Genomic DNA, 17887 nt, shown 5'->3' on the forward strand with positions numbered 1-17887 from the left:
TTAGAATATACGAAAAACTCATTTTTCATTCCTTTGGAGTAGCAAATGATCCTTATTTGTAAAGCAAGCTCTGTTGAAGTATCATCTTACATCTCCTGAGCTTAAGTTGCTTCCTACTTCGTTTCAGCTGTAGCCTCTTTTTTATCAGAATTTTTTAAAATCTACAATCTTGTAAAATGTTTCTAGAAAGTCACTTAGTCAGTTCTATCAAATCCCAACATATGGACTTACGACATTTTTGTCCACCGTCATTTCATAGTTCCATGTTTCATGGTTTTCGAGACAAGTTTTGTTGTGCAGTTTAGTTTCTCTTATCACAGTCAATTTAATCAATCAACGTTGTCATATTATATTATTTATTATTTGTTTATTACTCACATTGTACTGCATTATATTTATTATATTATTTATTCAATCAATTTATGTGGTCCCTCCTATACTTCCAAAAATTTTGGCTGAAACTATCCTCGGCTAATGGTTCTATTAATGAAGATCTCGTAGAATCTGGATCGCTCTTGAGATTTCAAATTTTTTTGATGGCTACAGAACTGGTCATTGGGTGGTGGCGTTGTTCCAGCAGTTACTAAATTGAACCAATGTTTTCTAGGCACCAATGGTATTCTTTCCATTAAGATAGTTTATAGTTATTATTTTGTTTCTTTTACCTTCAGGATTTGGGATTGTTCAGTACCTTTTTTTTATGAAAAAAGCAAATGCCAGCCAGTAGTTCTGCAAGGGATACGTGTAGTTCTCGTTCTTATATGAGTTACCATATGTCACTGATCCGAAGGTCGTTGGATATCGCTATACAAACCACGTTGTATGCCTTTGATTGCGCTCTCGAGCCTCTTTTCAAACTCAAACCACTCAGTGCGTGTGGTGGAGAGTAATGCGCTCTTAGGAGGGCCCAAAGCAACCATATTTTTTCACTTAATAATTTCTTAAATCGTCTCTCGGTCACCGTACACGAATAGTCAATCAAAAAGTAACTTCTTGAGGTTTTCCTTCTTCTTCTTCTTCTTCTTCTGAAGGATTTGCAGAAGTTTTTCTGGAATCCTTTTTGATATTTCGAAACTATGATGATTCATGAAGGTTAAAGGTGTGTCTTATCAAACATTTGCTGCCAAGCATCCAAGCACTTGCCGCTTTTTTATTTTCTGCTTACTTTTCTGGTTTCTAACTAGCTTCTTTAATTTTTAACAATTATAACAATATATTAACTTTTAATTTAATTTTCTTCTCTTTTCTAATTAGATTTCTAATTTTCTAATTACCTTTGGTTCAACCTAATGGATGAAAAACGTTCAAATTTTATCAAATTATTTCGAATTCATGTTTAGAACGATAAAGTTTCGGGACCGGGTGACTCTTGACATCCTCAGATGCTTGCAATGAATTTTTTCGATAAGTTTTGCATTGTCTCTACAGGGCACATTCGTTCCCTGAAAAAGAGGCGAACAGATGACACCTCTTTTCACTGACTCCTCGACATTCGTCATTGCCGAAGCTCTTTGGTGGAAAAATTTGATTGGTAATAAAAAGATTATTTCTGAATAACTGTTCTTTACTGTGATTCCTTTTTGCTGATTTTTTTTTACCAGGAAAAATTCCAGCAACGGCCCCCTGAACACATTCTCCATGTACTCGTCTTAGCTTTCGTTGGGCACAGAGCTCCTATTTCTCTTTTCTCCAATTTCGTTTTCGCGCTCCTATTCCTTTTTTGCTTTTTCACTTATTTCCATGACATTTTAGCGTCATCAACCACTCACTTCATATTGCTATGTATGTGCGCTAGGCAGTCTTTTCACCATTTGATTCTTCCATATGGATGAGCGTCAAACGTCACTGAAATTTAACGCTCCAACCGTCGCTTTGCCGGAATATTATATCACGCTTCTATCGCATTTTAAAAATTAGAACAATACAACTTCTACTTTGCTGCGTAGTTGATCTTTTTCTGCTCTCTACACTCACGTTTACAGCGTTGGAAGGTGTTTGATCGAGCAGTAGTCAGTCTTTAGGCGAGAAAAGCCGGATGAAAAACAATCACTGCAATCAACACCTTCATCGGTCGCTGTTGATTGAATCGTCAAAAATCAGAAATTTTTCCCCAGACATTCGTTGGCGGGTGCTTTTCACTTGGTTCTCGAATCAGAAGTTTTCATGTATTTGTCACTGATCCGTATATATTTGTCTGCTTTTCCGTTCCTTAGAGGATATTCTTCCGAGCTCCAGAGATCCTCGAATCCACAATGAAAGGATATCTCAAGAGTAGCTGATGTAGGATAACTCTCCTTTCATTTTCTTCCTTCATTCAATTCCACGTTTACATCACATGCATATCTTACTTGCTGGCATTTCCTTTCCTAACACAGAGGATCCAATGATGACCATATATTTGTGTCCCCAACTTTTGCTTTTTGTATCAGCTTGGATCCTTTCCCATTGAATTCTGTGTTACAGTAGCCAAAGTTGCATTGAGGCCCAACGTGATTGTCAATTTTTATTGGTTTTGCACGGATCCTGGCAGAAGGGTAAACATGTCAATAGGCCGTGGATTTCATCGCTTCAGATAGGAGAATTCGACTGAATTAGAGTCGCGGGTACACACTTATAATACACCTACTGGAGGGAAAGTAGTGAAATTAGAAAAAAAAGTACTTTCCCTTTCCTCTTTTTTAAGATCCTGGAATTTCTGCACGCAGGAATCTGAGAGAATTTAGGACGAAACTTTGAAAATAACCAGAAACGCGCCTGCGTTGCCATAAGTAATGTGTTTCTTCTTTCTTTGGATAAGTATACGTTTTGTCCAAATTCAAAAAAAGAAAAATATAAATCCAAGCGAGGTTTTCCTCTACAATTCCAATTCACGGACTTGTAGTGGAGGGACGGTGGTCTCCAAAAAACATACTCGATAGCATTTGAAAGTGACTGATTGGTTTCATGGTTATTGCGATTCGCCTGCCGACCTACATCACTTAAATTTTTTTCTCTGGTGGCTGGATATCTAGGAGAATAATTCTCTTCTCCTCTTTACTTCAAAGGCATTGTCGAAGATGGGGAATTCGAAAGAAAGGCAAGGCAGAACTGAACAGATGACACCGTTGGATCCTTGCACATCTTTTTTCTCACTTTTGACTTTTTTTCTAAATTTTATTTTACAAATCAAGGATTGACAGTGTAATAGCCATGATTATCAGCAATCCAGCCATTTACTGGAGATTGCCCTTCTTCCAGAAGGAGAAGGGCTGCGACGATAATAAGTCATCAAATAAGTTTTTAACGTAAACGCTGTCTCTGAATGTTTCTTTCGCGATGGCGTTGCTTCAGAAGAAGTTATTCTCTTCATCATCTTTTTTGATTGCCATACACAGAATTTCCAACCATTTTTTATGAAAAAGAGCGACTCTCATTGCTGTGACCACCAGTTGTTGTGTTATGAGTGTGTTTTATAATAATGTGTATCATGAGGCGAAACTGTCGCGTTAAAAAATGGTCCTCGCAACACTACCTCCATACCAAGTCACGTAATAAGGTCCTTAATTGAATACGTTCTTAATACCTTCGATTAACGCTGTCAATCCACTACAGTCGTTTCTAATGAATGATTTTTTCAAGATTGGCAGCCAAGAGGCTGAGTGCTGAAGAATTCACACGCACAGGACTCGTAGGTTCTCTCGTCATCTCATCAAAGAATCCCTTTCCTTGTCTTGTCACATGCGGAGAGGATCCGTCCCCTGTGAGGAAATGATCACTTGTCTCCTTGACATCTAAGCACAAGGAAGAAGACACACAAACCTACATTTTTGTGTTCTGCTTGGCTGCAATTTGTGAAATATTATCCTCTATTCATTCGAACAAGTGGGAATCCGTTCTTTTGTGAATCCACTGCGCAGATAACCTGGGTTTTTCCGCAGATTGTTCCGCAGACTTAGCTCAGATAGATGGCTCACGTGCATACGTCATATATGCTGCTCTTCATTTCTGGGAAGAGCTTTGAAAATCCCTAAAAATCTTAGCGGCAACTCCCGACAAAATTTAGCAATGGTATAGTCAACCCAGTACTGGTTACTGAAGATCACTGAAAGAATTTCATGATTCATAGTGTAATTTTGTTTATCAGTTGTAATTAAAGTGTTTCTAAGAAGGTGTTTAATCCGTTTATTGGATCTAAATACGATAAGTTTTATGATTCTACGTTTTATATTCAGTCTTTCTTCGGTTTTTCTCTTTATATTTTACATTTTGACTTATTTTTATGTTTTTTCATCTGCATCTGCAGCAATTTAGCACTTCTGGATTGAGCCATCAAAGCCATTGCCTTTATGTTACAGACTCGCTTTATACCATCTCTTATTAACTTTTCCATGTAAGTCGTGGTTTGTAAAAGAAAGTACATTTTCGTCGTACTACTAGCCATCCGTTTCCTTCCACCGCGCATGTATAACACGTGCGTATTTCACGATGCGACAAGCATCTGACTATGAACGTCTACTACGCTTTGAATTCGCTTAAAAATCCTTTTTGCACCACAAGATGCTCTGTATAGTGTTATTGTCAGTATGAAATCTTCTTTTGAGCTTGTTTCGCAGCATTTCATGTAAAATTCTCGGAGTGTTTAAAGTGTTCTCCTTCAACTTTTCAAATTTTCCAAGGTTTCCAAATTTCCTATGGATTTTTCTACAACCACAGTGTTCAATATTTTTGAGCCGTCTAAAAATTGAAAGGATATTCTCTGAACACTCGAATTTTGCAGATTTTTTAACTGAAGTCATAGACATTTCGCTTTTTTTTAAATTATATCGTTTGCTATCCACTATTTGCTCCTTCATGGAAAAAGGATCAAAAGTTGCTTCGATAATGGTTCGCATTAGGGCCTACCGAATTTCCAAGGAATCTCTGAAAGATATCTGAAGTTACCTATGCAATCCATCTTAGGGTATCTCTATTTACTTCTATTTACCACACCTGTTTTCCTACTTTTTTTTAACCTACATGCACAAAACATAACTCTACAACGTATATCCTGTAAGGAATTGAGCCAAATTTTCTTCACCACTGGCGAAATCCAGATCCGCATCCTTGAAAACTGCACATCTTCGAACAATTGCTTAACTTGAACTGATTTGTCGGAATATGCCCAGATCAGCTTTCTTTTCTGAGGTTAGGATTACTATGTAGATATAGAACGAACGACTATATGACTGGAATTTTTAGGAAGCAGACAAGTATCCAACTTTTTATTTGATGGATTCATCCATGGTCCAGCGGTTCCGTCCAACAAATTTGTGATGGTGTCGAGTTTCTCCGACATTTTCTGCCGATGAGTCATTTTAACTGGATTCGGCATGACTGCCCTACATGGGTTTTCCGGTGATGCACCATTGTTTTCCTCGTTAGTCATACATAGTGATAATGGAAGGAATATTCCTCGCGTACAAGGAAACTCGAAACCGGCTTCGTTGCACGTGCATATACATTTTTTAAATCCGTTAAGGGCTAAAAGGAAGGAGGTGTTTCACATTTTTATTCGTCATGCGCTACACATTCTAATCCATGTTTACAGTGGCTGGTTCTCTCTTGATTTTTTGTGCTCTTCCCCGGAACAGGCTACTATTTTGTCCAGTTTAGGACTATACCAGTTAGCCTCCGTACCCGGTTTCTCCTGTTAAAACCACATCAAGTGCTTCTGATCCGCCTATTCCTCTGAAGAGAGTCCGAAACGAAGTACATCTACATTGTTCTTAATATCAGCTACATTTCCTTGATCTTCTTGTTAATAGGTTGTTTACTGTTGACAATAGAATTATCTATTATTTACTGGGAACGCTCCAAAGCTACATAGTTCTAAACAACTTTGTTAATGTTAACTTTTCAAAGTTGAGCAATTCAAGTGTGGAGTTACAATTTTCTCTGAGTGGATGAAAAAATCGAAATTGATCTATCTATCATTTCATGTCAAATTTCTTAAGAGTTTCACTTCCGAAGATGAATTTTTAAGACCTACCAACCTTAAAATTATACCCGAGTCATTCTCATTCCTGTAGGGATGCTCAGTCAATGTGTACGAATGTATAGGCTATTTGACGAGTAGGGTAAAAAGACATAAACCCCGGTGTAGTCGCGTAAGCGGCTGCGCTGCAAGCGGCACGGTGTGGCCAGCGGTTGACCATTGCGAACTGCAGCGAGGGGTGGTCCCGTCAAGATTCCCACCTCAATTCCAACCGCGTATCTCCAACGCAGCCGAGCGCACCCGTCTTCGCAACTGTACCGAGCTTCATGCAGTTTTGACCCGACGATATTTCGCCTCATTAAAATACACTCCACACATTCGTTTACATTGATTGCGCATCCATACGTCCATGAAAATTGTAACATCACCTATTACCAGTACTCCCATCATTCTCCTATTCTGTTATCACGGACAGTATTTTGACGTTTGCACCGCTCATGTGATCATGTGATTTGTTCACTGGATTCTCCTTTCTTGAAGGTCACGGAGGGCATGAAATTTTTCATTGGAAAGTCATATGAGGGAATCCGATACCTTTGCCAGCACGTTTCGTGTTGTCCGTTTTCAATTTCAGAGGACCCATTTGCCAACGGCAATTGCCGTTGATCGTTAGTGTCGCCAAATGTCCGATTCCCCTACTTTTATTCTTAATCCCAAATCTCCGTTTTGACTTACTTACCTAGACTACGATTGCGTGAACACATCGGGCATGAATCTTTCGGTGAAAAGTTGTGCTCTCCTTCTGGTTTCCACATTTCTGAAAGTAAGTAAAAGCAAAAAAGACGGTGGCGACAGAGAGATGTGGCAGAGCCAAATGTTTCTGATTTTCTTCAGTACATTCGTAATGCCGATGTGACCTTCCCTAGCCGTTCTTTTCGTCTTACTAAGCACTGTGGTCCAGTTGTTCTTATTCACATCCGTTCACACATACAGATAGCTAGATGCATTCGAGACAAACTACCAGAAGTTCGGCGCTGTTGCGTAGGCGGAGAGGAGGAGGTAGCGATTGAGATCGAGGTGGGAACATCGGTGGCTTCAGTCGGATTGCAGCGATAAGTAATGTTAGCGAGGGTCCCTTTGACTCCAACCTCTGCGGTCCGCCACTCAACTTTGAACGCTGCCGTTTAAAGGCATCACCACATGAGTTTGAGGTAGCACGGATTTCAAGTGGAGTTTTGGTATACGGGGCCGTAGATTATGGAGAGAAAGGCGATTCCATTCATTTCTTCCTAATTGCCGTAAAAAACGGCCCGGAAGATACGGCTTCGAGGGTTCCGGCGCACTACTTTCTACAACGAGTTCGACTGGAGCGCGCCAGCCTTGTGCACGCGTCGCATCTTCTGGGCCGTTTTTTACGGCAACTAGGTAGAAATGGACGGAATCACCCTCCTCTCCAGAATCTGCGACCCCCGTATAGGAATTCTCCATCTGAAATCCGTACCACCCCAGATTCGCGGGATGATGCCTTTAAGCAACTGCACAGAGCATCAGTCCATTTTTACCCGACTCTACACATCGCTGTAGCATTCGGATGTGTTGGTGGGCTTGAGCACGAGTGGACAGCAGGGAGCTGTCCTTTTCTTACGAGCATCGTCCTCCCCACGTTCGGCTTTGGCAGATGGGTCGTTCCACACACATCGATGAAACCACACAACATTTTTTCCGATTGGTTGATGCTTGGTGTTTATAGGAACGAAGATGCTGTTACTAGAGACCACAAACATTCGTTCCAATATCTTTTCATTTCTACTTCACTACGCCGTTTACGATAATGCTGCTTAATATGTTGAGTAGGATTGTGACTGTGGTGGCTCACGTCTTTTTTTCTACTTTTATTGCCTATCTGAATGTCCGGTTAAAGCCGAACTTTGGACTTCTTGTGGTGCTCGCTTCACTTCCTTTCGATGATCCCATGGAAATTTGAAGCGATTCCACTTCTCGCGGCTTTCTGCGAAGGAATTAAAATTGTCTTTCTCTTAGTAATGTCTTTCCTCTTTCATTTTCTTTGAACATTGTATAAAGTCATGAGGTGAAAGAGTGAAGCCTAGTTGCTTTTTTCAATTGCAGCTGTTCACGTTAAGATCTCAATCGATTTGATCGGAAAAACTGCAGTTGAGAACCGCTCAGATGCTTCTTCCGCTTCATTCCTCAACCGAACGTCTTACCTTTCCTTCAAAAATGCACACTTAAAATTCGAGGAGAAGAAAAACAAAAAAGTCGTATTCGCTTTCACTCCTATCTCTAGAACATTATTTGTCCACTCCTCCTCCACAGAGGAACTGATGGCTCATGAAGTCAGCTGTTAGGAGGAGTGGCCATCGCTAGATCATGCCTATCGCTGCCAGTGTTGTTTCCGTCCACTTGAATTCGTCAATGCATCACTTCTGTTCTATCAAAGCTATAAATTGTCATAACCACGGACAGTCCTTTTTAGGACTGCTGCATGATTCATTCCTGAAACATTCTCACATTCACTCTATCACATTGTGCTTCACGCGCACATGTCAGTCACTTTGCTGGCGTAACTTGCAGTTGCCTACTTACATCAATTACCGTTTTAAATTTAAGAGAGTGAGTTATGTATTACACTCCGCTTGTTCAACTACATCCTCCCTTATTTATTTTTGTTTTTTTTGGAAGCTATACGTATACTCAAGAGAACCTCTATAGGGCTTTAAAGAGTATTCGTGTACTCCTACTGCTTACTTTCATGTTTATAGAATGAAACAGTGGAAATAATAATTATGGTTCCTCTCACACTTGAAAAAAACCAGCAAGAATGAACTGCTTTTCTTCGGAAACTCACACGTATACTTCCTTAATTAATCGACGGGCTGATCTTATCGTCTGACGCTGTTTCCGTGATATTCGCCGATGCGTGTTGTCTTTGAACACAGCTCTGCCCAAGCCTCTCGATCTACCGAAAAAGCTTGGCCTCTCACGTGAGGTAAATTCCGCCATATTGCCATAACTGTGCAAATTGCATAGCTCGTATCGGGTCCCTGATTTGGACGTCATCGTTTCGTAAAAAAAACGCTAACAACACGAGCAAATGTGCTTTTCTCTGCTACGCTGACACACAATCTGAAGCTGAACGCAATGTTAGTTTTGTGGGTTTTTGAGAGTTCAGAATGTTCTGGGAATTTTTTCGATGATCATGTGTTCACTGCTAATCTCTATTGCATAAAATTTGAGCGTTAGTCGCCCATAAACACCAGGGGAGAGTCAAGAAAAGGAGGGTGATCCTAAGGCAAAATAATCACTTTACTAACGTAGTCTCCTACTCTCGAACCTACAGACATTTTCTATTGTCGTCACGGCTGGTAGCATTTTATTTTCCTAAGAAAATGTCTACTCACTAGGATAAACTGAAGACTCACGTCATAGACCACGCGCCGTCGAGACCCTCTGCACGGTTCAGTGAAGGATTTCGATGTTTCTCTAAAAGACTGGATGCGCCACAGATCACAGTAAATCCTTTTTGAAGACAAGAATTGCTTGTCAACATTTTCTGAATGTTTATGCTGTTAATAGAAACCCTTAGATTCCCACTGATCCATTTTTTCTTTGTTAACTTTCGTTCAGAATTTTAAAAGTCATTTTGGTGATAAGGATATTGTCATGGAAGTAACAAAGTTGTGCGTGTGGCGTCCTCTGTATCAAATTTCAAGGAACGTTAGCGTCTCGCGTACGTCAAACATTGCATAATTGAGGAAGCAACGCTTCGACCGTTACTGTTTGTATTTCGTTGATCTTTCGTAGCTGTAGAAGTTGCATCGAACAAGCGCCTGACATCTAGCGCATAAAATCCTAGAGTCAGGTAGCGTCACGCTCGGATGCGATATTCAGCACCTTTTATACTGAAAATCCTCTAATAGTAAATAAATATGGTATGCTAGACGGGGGTTGGATTTTCTTACAGTGAAGAAATATTTTCGACTGTGTCACTATTTCTATATGCCGGATCCCCTTGAATCTACAATTAATGTACACAGCACAATTCTGAGCGTATAGGTAGATTTAATGTTCAGACATTCGTCACAGGAAGACGTTCATCCAGTGCAGCACAAAAAGCTACGAGACATGTCATTTATTTCGCGGTTAATGTCATGACATTCATAAAAAAATAACTAATGTCTCGATTGACTTCTGTTTATTTGTGATGTGGAATGCTGTGATCTCAGGTGACTTTGATGCGGTACTTATTATTTTAGATAATTTTTTAAATCAAAATTTTAGTTACTTATACCTCCAGCTGAAGTCTAGTTTTTTTTTTGTGGTTGTCATATGGACATTGTTAAAACAGAGTTTTTGTCGAGTAACGGTAAACGTATTTGAACCACTGTTTTTGAGCTATTTGTATTCGCTGTAACATTTTCTTACTGACGTTTTATTGCTTTGGCTTCCCTGTATGTTCGTACCATACCTAATTGATGTGACTATTCTGGTGCCCGTCGTGGTCTTGTTTCCTTTGATTTTCAATCAAACCATAATTCCTTACCATTTCAGATGCGAAGTCGGCGTGCATGGCTTCTAATCACGATAATATTATCCACACTTCTACCTCCAATAGACTCGAAGAGGGGTGGTATATTGGGTGGATCACGGGCCAGAGGTTCGTCTGCTTCCCGAGGAGGAAGCGGCGGTGCGCTCTTCGGTGGAGGTTCTAAGCCAATGCGAACGAGTAGCGGAGCAAACGCTTATCACAGAAATCTCGGAGGAGGTACAGCTAAGGGAAATCCACACTACTATTTCATGTTGAGAGAAACGCTGTACTTTCAGTTCATCAGCAGAGACCCCACCAACAAAGTCACGGCCAAGGATGGGGAGGTACGGGCGGTGGATGGGGCGGAGTAGGACGACAAGGACAGCATGGTGAGTTATCCTGTGAAATGTGGGATTGGCGCGGTGACTTGTCAGCCAAGGCATTGTTTCTAGCACTTGCGGTTGCTCTAAAATCTATTTTTCAGGCATGGGATCTGGAGGATGGGGCAGTCGTTCTCATAGTCCAAAGTGAGTTGTGGTTTATGTTGCTCTTTTCCACATTGATTCCGATTGAGTTAATAAGGAGAGGAGTAGGCGCACGTTATAGCACATAAATGAGGAAACAAGCGAGTCATTCAAGCAATCACCAAGGAGAAATAAAGGGGAAAAGACCTTTTTCTCAAAGTGAAAGTCACAGCAATCCTCCATTCACTTCTTTTTTTCTCACCCTACATTTCACGCATTTCAAGAAAAGACAAACCTGGAAAAATTGTCTTGTATTTTAATTGTTTGGAATGCTGTCAAAAGTGGGAGGGATCAAGAACTTGAAAAAGGAAGAAGTAATTAATTCAATTAATTATTTTAATTTTTAAATTTAATTAAATTAATTATTTAATTCGCGCGGGAAACTAGCGATTTTCTACTAACGGCTGGAGGGAAGACAGCTAGAAATCACACAAGTTAAAAGTGTACTAGCGCCGGCTTTATTAGGATTAGGAATTGCGAATTCATTCCCAATTATTTTATTAATTATTAATTCACTTTAATTTATTTTTAGTATCTGCTTTTATTTATTTCATTTTAATTTATTTTACCAATTATTAGTTGTTAATTTGTTCGCTGATCTTCTACTAACCTTGAGAAGAACTTGCTTGGGTATGAATAACCAACCGAATTTTGCAAGTCTCTCTGGAAGTTATTGCGCTACTGGCATGTTGACAGGAACATAAATGACCTTTTTTGGAACGAAAGAAAAACAGTGGGAAACGAGCAATGTTGGAACAGAGGAATAAAGTGATCCTCTCTGACGAATAAAGTGAGGAAACGGCGGGTTCATCTTTCTACGAAAGGAAATGTATGATGTAATCAACTCAAATAAAATAATCCGTTGGAGACAACAAAAGTTGAGGTATCTGTGAGAATTTCAGTTGTTAATCCAGGAAACGCTTCTGGCCGCATTATTTACTTACTTCTTACTGATTATTCTTAACTTTTGAAGCGTCAAAAATTCCTCCCTGGCTGCAGCTGCATATACCTACGTATACTAATCAACTCGAAATCAGCCCGCCTAAAACAACTGTTGAACCTTTGCTTTTGAGGTCAAGTGGACTTGGTAAAATCCTTGGTGGAATAACTGGAGGAAGGCATCAGCACAGAGGTCATAGGTCAATATCCCTTAGCTTTTTTGTGTCTTAACCATTGTCCTGTGAACGAAGTGTCTAATGATGTCGACTGACTACTAATGTGTCCGACTCGAAAGATTTCTGCTTTAATAGATTCACTTGAAGTAGTCCTTGAACAGTCGGAATTCTCACGTCTTTTTCCAGATTCTCTTCGCATGGAATTGGCTCGCGTTCTCGTTCGAACACTTTCAAAAACATGATTGTCGGAGCTGCAGCCGGGTATCTCACCTACCAGGCGGGAAAAGCCATCATCCGGTCGATGGCCGGACCAATGATGTGAGCCTTTTCCACTTTCCACCTTTTTCAACTTTATAATTATTGAAAAAAAAAACTTCATCGTGTTCAAAATGATATGAGCAATTGTAAATTTTTCATCAATTATTGAAAAATACTTCATCTTGTTCAAAATTTTATGAACGATCGTTCTTTCCTCATCCTTACCGTCCTTTTGCCTTAATTGCCTTATAATTGCGTTTTGAGGTGGAACAACCGTCCCTACTATTGGGGATCGAGCTACTATCGACCACAACGTGGCCAGGAGAATATCTGTCGGATGCCCATTGACCCGAATGATCCACAGTTCGGCAACGTCTACCAACCGGTTCGTACAACGGTCATTTTCTGTTAGGGAAGAGGAATCAGAAGATTTCATCGGTTTGACATCCGTGGTGTCACTTTTCGCTAACAGTAACTCAGCCACCTGAAAACTTCAAAAAAATTAGGCCTCAGAAAGTCTTGCGGAGAAATTGTTTCCACCAAATCTTTGTTGTTTACGTTCAGGGCAGCGGTAAGCGGTAAGGTGTCAACCAAGCTTTCTAACTTTCCGGGATCGATTAATCGGTAGCAGTCTTGTCTGGAAGGATAAAAGCACTGACTTGATACGTCGGCTAACCTGAGCAAGTTACTGCATAGGCTGCACACGCGTTCGCAAACCCAAAACTCTTCTGGATTGAAACCAGGTCTCCTTCCCTTAGGGATGAATCAATTCCTTTTCACTGCAATTTATTATTTTACCTTTATCAACAATAAATACACTTCTCCAGATCTCAGCTGGACTTAAAACTCTCATGTTCAAGAGATTTTGATCAATCGGTCCAGTCCAATTCCAAGAGTAAACTAGAATAAGTCGGTCTTTTTCGATCTTCTGAAATATCGCTGTTTCAAATAATTCAATTCATATGTGATTTATTCGTCCCGTTTCAATTTCTGTTGATTTCAGTACTTACTATGTAACCCTTCACAAAGGAAACTGATTCGATATTTTTCCAAATACGAGGGACAAACAGTACTTCAGTTGCGCGGAGCGACCGCAACACGCTCTCTAGCTGCGATACTGCAACGTTGCAGTCTTTAAAACAGAAATAATCTGAATGACAAATCGTCTGGGGTTTGACAATCCGCTTAGGATGTGCCACCACGTTCACTTCAATTAAGAATCCTTCGAAGTTTACGGACGCATGTCTGGCCTATAGAATGACTAGCTGGGGCCACATATGATGCATAACTCTCTAGCTGCGACGCTGCAGTGTTTTTATCCTCCCGGGCAAGTGTGATTCCAATTTATCGACCTCGGAGGGAGGAAAGGCTTGGTTAAAGGCGTCTTTAAAGCGTGAGCGAGAAGGGCAGAGGTCTGATGAGCGTGTCTTCCCATCCAACCCAAACATCTGTTTCTTCATTCGCGATTTCTATCCGTTTTCTTTCGGTCTTTTCAGCAGGTCCCTCTCATCTTTGTTTTTTTTTTCAGGACGGAGTCACACGCCCGCACGAAATCGTGTGGGGCTGCGGGTACTACGAGTACTGCTGCGGCTATGAGTGCTGTCGTGGAGGTGGTGCTGGCGCCATCGGCTACAGTGCTTCTGTTGGGTGGGCATTTGCTGTTGTCTATATAGCTCGAGCTTACCTCGTCTGACAACCGCCGAGACTCTAATGCGAGTGACGATTTGCGGTGCAAACGAAACGTGTATAATGGTGTACTTAACAACAGATCGGCTAATTTTCTAGCCGAAGTTGATTGGAGTGTGTAATCTACTATTGTTTTCAACTGTGCGATGCTAGTGATTTGTGCGCATAAGAATCTGAACTATCGTTCACCTCTTGTTTTGATCTGTGACCATAGCTCGCTCTTTCTTTGCCGAACATTCAAGGATAAAATATCACAATGTTCTGTTGTGAAGGAATGATTTTTTTGAAAGATTAGTAACTCTAACGTTCACTTCCGTTCCACATCAATGTTGTTTTTGTCAAGAAACAGAAAATGTTGTTCCATTTTCGTGTCCTTGAATGTTCCTTGATTCTTGAGTTATTGCTCTTGTTGCTCAACTTTTCTTGAGTTCAAACTCAGTTTTTTGTCACGTTTTCTAATTTGTATGATGCTTGTGTGGCTTCATATTCTAATCATCATTTCAGCGCTTTTCCATGCATTTCAAAGTTGCATGTTTCAGATATTGACGAATTTGTGGTTTTCTTTCGTGAAGAGAGATTTATTGAGTTCATTCTGGGGTTGCATTCTGTAATTTGATGCAATATCTGTGCAGAATTTAGAGATAAATATTTTTCACTTTGTACTCGAGTTTTATGAAAATGGATGTATAGAAGATTACTGGATTTTTTTTTGTTGGGTACATAATCTCTCATTTCCATATGCTATCAGTGAAGCACTTCTAGTTAGCGGAGAAGCGAATTATGAAAATCTCCAGAAATCTTATGTGATGCCCAATTTGTTCTTCTGTGATCGAAATAGGAGCTAGGTGAAACAACGGTCACAGGTCGCCTTCCCAATTCATGTGTTACTCTAAGAAAGGTGTCTATGACTGTTCAGCTTTACATCCTCAAGGATTTTCCCTCATACGCGATGTTTGCTCGTTATTGGTGGAGTCAACAATAAATGATTTAGTTCTCATACGAGAAATTCCCATTTATGTTCACTCTTTGCGAGTGAGAGAGAAATGTTCGCAAAATTTTCTCTCTTCATTTCGTGCACGACATCGCTCCCTTTTAAAAATGCACCAGTAATGCAGGAACGATGTTTATGTGACTAGTCGAAGGAGGAATCCAAGTATTGTAGTAAGTAACTCGCATTCCAAAAAATGTACACTTCATGAACGTGCTTCTCAGACGTTTTATGAACATGGACAATACTCGAAGGAAGAGCTGAATAGAACTATCACAACAGCGTAAGCAACGTTGGCGCCTGCCAGGAACCACGGACTAGCTTTGTGGTCACCTTCTTCCAGCAGTCTGCTGAGACTGAAACTGTTGCACGTCTGAGAAGTAACTGACTTATCTATTGAACACTTGAAAGAAATATTCTAAAATTTATTCGGATAATATCCAACCGAGCCTCGCAGTTCCGAATCAAAAAGAGTGTCTCGTCTTCTCGAACCAAACGGAATATCCAGATTAGCCGGTCAGATTGTGAAGAGAATTGACAACAAATAGGGTAAGAGAACGTTCGTGTGGATTTCAGGAGCCGCTGAAACTCACCTGAGAACTAAGTTGGATAAGACTCAGTGCTGACGCAATTACGTTTGCCAAATTTATGAACCTGTCGGATGACGACCGTGAGTGAAAGGAACCAATTGAAAGAATGCAAGGACTCGCACTATCAGTCATGACTGGACATCTAAGTACTAACCCTTTCGGTATCGTTCTGTTGTGTTGTGTAGTTGCTGCTGCCAAATCTCATCCTCCATTCTTATTTGTTTGAAGGCACCATCGTTTTGTCTGTTTTGACCTACTCTTCAGAAATATGAGCCTTTCGCAAGCAGTAGAAAACAAAAATGCAGGTAGCCTTATAAAACGCTCAATTAAAACGGTGCTACTAGGACATCGTTTCTCGTGAAAGAGAGGATTCGAGTTCAGTCCTAGGACAAATATTCCAAAGAAACTAAAATTCGGTGAGCCGGATACGTGATGCGTTTCAACGAGAATCGTTGGAACAAAGCACCGAGCGAATGGGTACCAGGCAATATAAAACGCACCGCAGGAAAACCGCCTACCTTATTCTCAAACTTCTCTATGAAGCCATTCTAGGGAAAATGCGATACTTTTTAAAGGCATCACTCCACGAATCTGAGGTGGTACGGATATCAGGTGGAGTATTCGTATACGGGATGGGAGAGTATGGAGAGGGGAGTGATTCCGTCCATTTCTTCCTAATTGCCGTAAAAAAAACGGCCCGGAAGATACGGCTTCAGGCGTTCTGGCGTACTATTTTCTACAGGGAGTTCGACTGGAGCGCGCCAGCCTTGTGCGGTGCCGCACCTTGCGGGCCGTTTTTACGGCAATTAGGAAGAAATGGACGGAATCACTCCCCTCTCCATAGTCTCCCCTCCCGTATACGAATACTCTACCTGAAATCTGCATCACCTCAGATTCGTGGGGTGATGCCTTTAAGTCTGTCGTGCCGGCACGACTTTCCCAGCCAGCCGGCACCCTTTCTCACGCAGCGCGCGGGAAAAATTGCCAATGGCAATGTATTACGGTAGCGCTCCCACGCCGCCGCAGTATATAAGAGCTAGCTCCGAGCACTCGGGGTTCCAGTTCCTTTTCCGCCTTTATTGTGGTGTCTTGATTCCGTGCTCGTGTTCGTGCTTTTCGATCGATTGCCGCACCACAACTGCATGCCCGTATTATACCATCTACCCTGGCTGGCTGTCCCTGGGCCCGAACCGCAACCACTATCCATCTATCGCCGAGGACCACAACCACTGAGCCTATGACAGGCCCCTATATTCTTCCACCGTTAATGTCGTGTATCTATGCATTGCCGTGTAGTGTCGGTATTAGGATAAACCATAACCACTCGCACCACATTTTAACCACTAGGAAATGGGCTGAGGAGTGGGATCAGGGGGCAGTCCCGAGGCCCCCGAAGGGGGAGTTGGGGCAAGGGGATGGAACCCCGAGTGCCCGCAGGGTTCGGAGGGGTTAGGCTGCCAATCGGTGGCTAGCCCAACGCAAGCCCCTCATTCGGACAGTCGGCCCCGAGTCCTACCACCGATGCCCGCCGCTCCATCTCGGAGCGGATCCGGGGCACGACAAAGTTCCTCGCGAATAAAGAACTCATTGGACAACCTTTGCCTGTGATCGCGACAAAGTGTAGTGTTACAGGCGGTTAGAAAGAATTCCGCAGACTTCCGAGCAGGCTTCCAATTGTCTCTTGCCTGATCAATTACTGATATAGTGCATCCAGAGAAGATCTACCTTCGTTGCTTCCTAAGTAGCTGACTCTGCCCGACTGGTACCGATCATACACTGCATCACTGGTGCGTTAAGAAAGCTACTGATGTTCATCGATGTTCATGGAAGTATTTTAGGTACGCTGAGATATAGTCCTTTGGTTACAAGGTTGTTTTGGCGTAATAGACACATTCATTGGAATTCTTCGACGGAAATATTCAAGAGAGATATTGCGATGTAAGATGATCTCACTTATGCAACCGAACCAGACGCAGAAGAAATTCTCATGAGAACAATGAAAAAATGCATGTAACGGCTTCAAATGACTTAGGTAAAAACTTACGTTAAAAAGAGGGAACATTTCAGCCTTCAAAAGTAACGGAGATGGGGAATAGCAACTTTCTGTAGGCTTCAAGCCTTTTGTAGCCTGCTGTCTCCATGTGAATCTCACTAATAATGCTAGCAGTGTGGAAACAGATGAATGACTAGAAACGTAAGAGAGTGATTTAAAGGCATCACCCCACAA

At 41.3% G+C, this 17887-nt stretch overlaps 3 protein-coding genes across 6 annotated transcripts in view; 1 reads left to right on the plus strand and 2 right to left on the minus strand.

Annotated features, from left to right (window-relative positions):
* RB195_011089 (uncharacterized protein) overlaps positions 1-6768 on the minus strand; it is a gene marked incomplete at both ends in the record, with an annotated part of 49202 nt that extends 42434 nt beyond the window's left edge. The window contains 2 exons of the mRNA XM_064192360.1: positions 3661-3770; positions 6693-6768. Coding sequence (XP_064049945.1) covers positions 3661-3770; positions 6693-6768 — 186 coding nt within the window. The remainder of the gene's footprint in view (positions 1-3660; positions 3771-6692) is intronic.
* On the plus strand, positions 6531-14628 carry RB195_011090 (uncharacterized protein; the record flags this gene model as incomplete). Of its 4 annotated transcripts, none has more annotated exons than XM_064192365.1 (9): positions 6531-6621; positions 7064-7164; positions 10523-10736; positions 10796-10888; positions 10984-11026; positions 12325-12456; positions 12661-12781; positions 13925-14043; positions 14622-14628. In XM_064192365.1, the coding sequence occupies 9 exons, from the start codon at positions 6531-6533 to the stop codon at positions 14626-14628; spliced, it is 921 nt and encodes a 306-aa protein (XP_064049947.1). The 4 variants fall into 4 exon arrangements, with proteins under 4 accessions (XP_064049947.1, XP_064049948.1, XP_064049949.1 ...); XM_064192366.1 differs by lacking the exons at positions 6531-6621; positions 7064-7164 and adding exons at positions 8342-8584; positions 12097-12162; XM_064192367.1 differs by lacking the exons at positions 6531-6621; positions 7064-7164 and adding an exon at positions 8342-8584.
* On the minus strand, positions 14578-15792 carry RB195_011091 (uncharacterized protein; the record flags this gene model as incomplete). Its single annotated transcript, XM_064192368.1, has 2 exons — positions 14578-14706; positions 15664-15792. The coding sequence occupies 2 exons, from the start codon at positions 15790-15792 to the stop codon at positions 14578-14580; spliced, it is 258 nt and encodes an 85-aa protein (XP_064049951.1).
* Positions 15793-17887: the final 2095 nt, after the last annotated feature.

The sequence above is a fragment of the Necator americanus genome, chromosome III (genome assembly GCF_031761385.1).
Source record: "Necator americanus strain Aroian chromosome III, whole genome shotgun sequence".
NCBI lineage: Eukaryota > Metazoa > Nematoda > Chromadorea > Rhabditida > Ancylostomatidae > Necator > Necator americanus.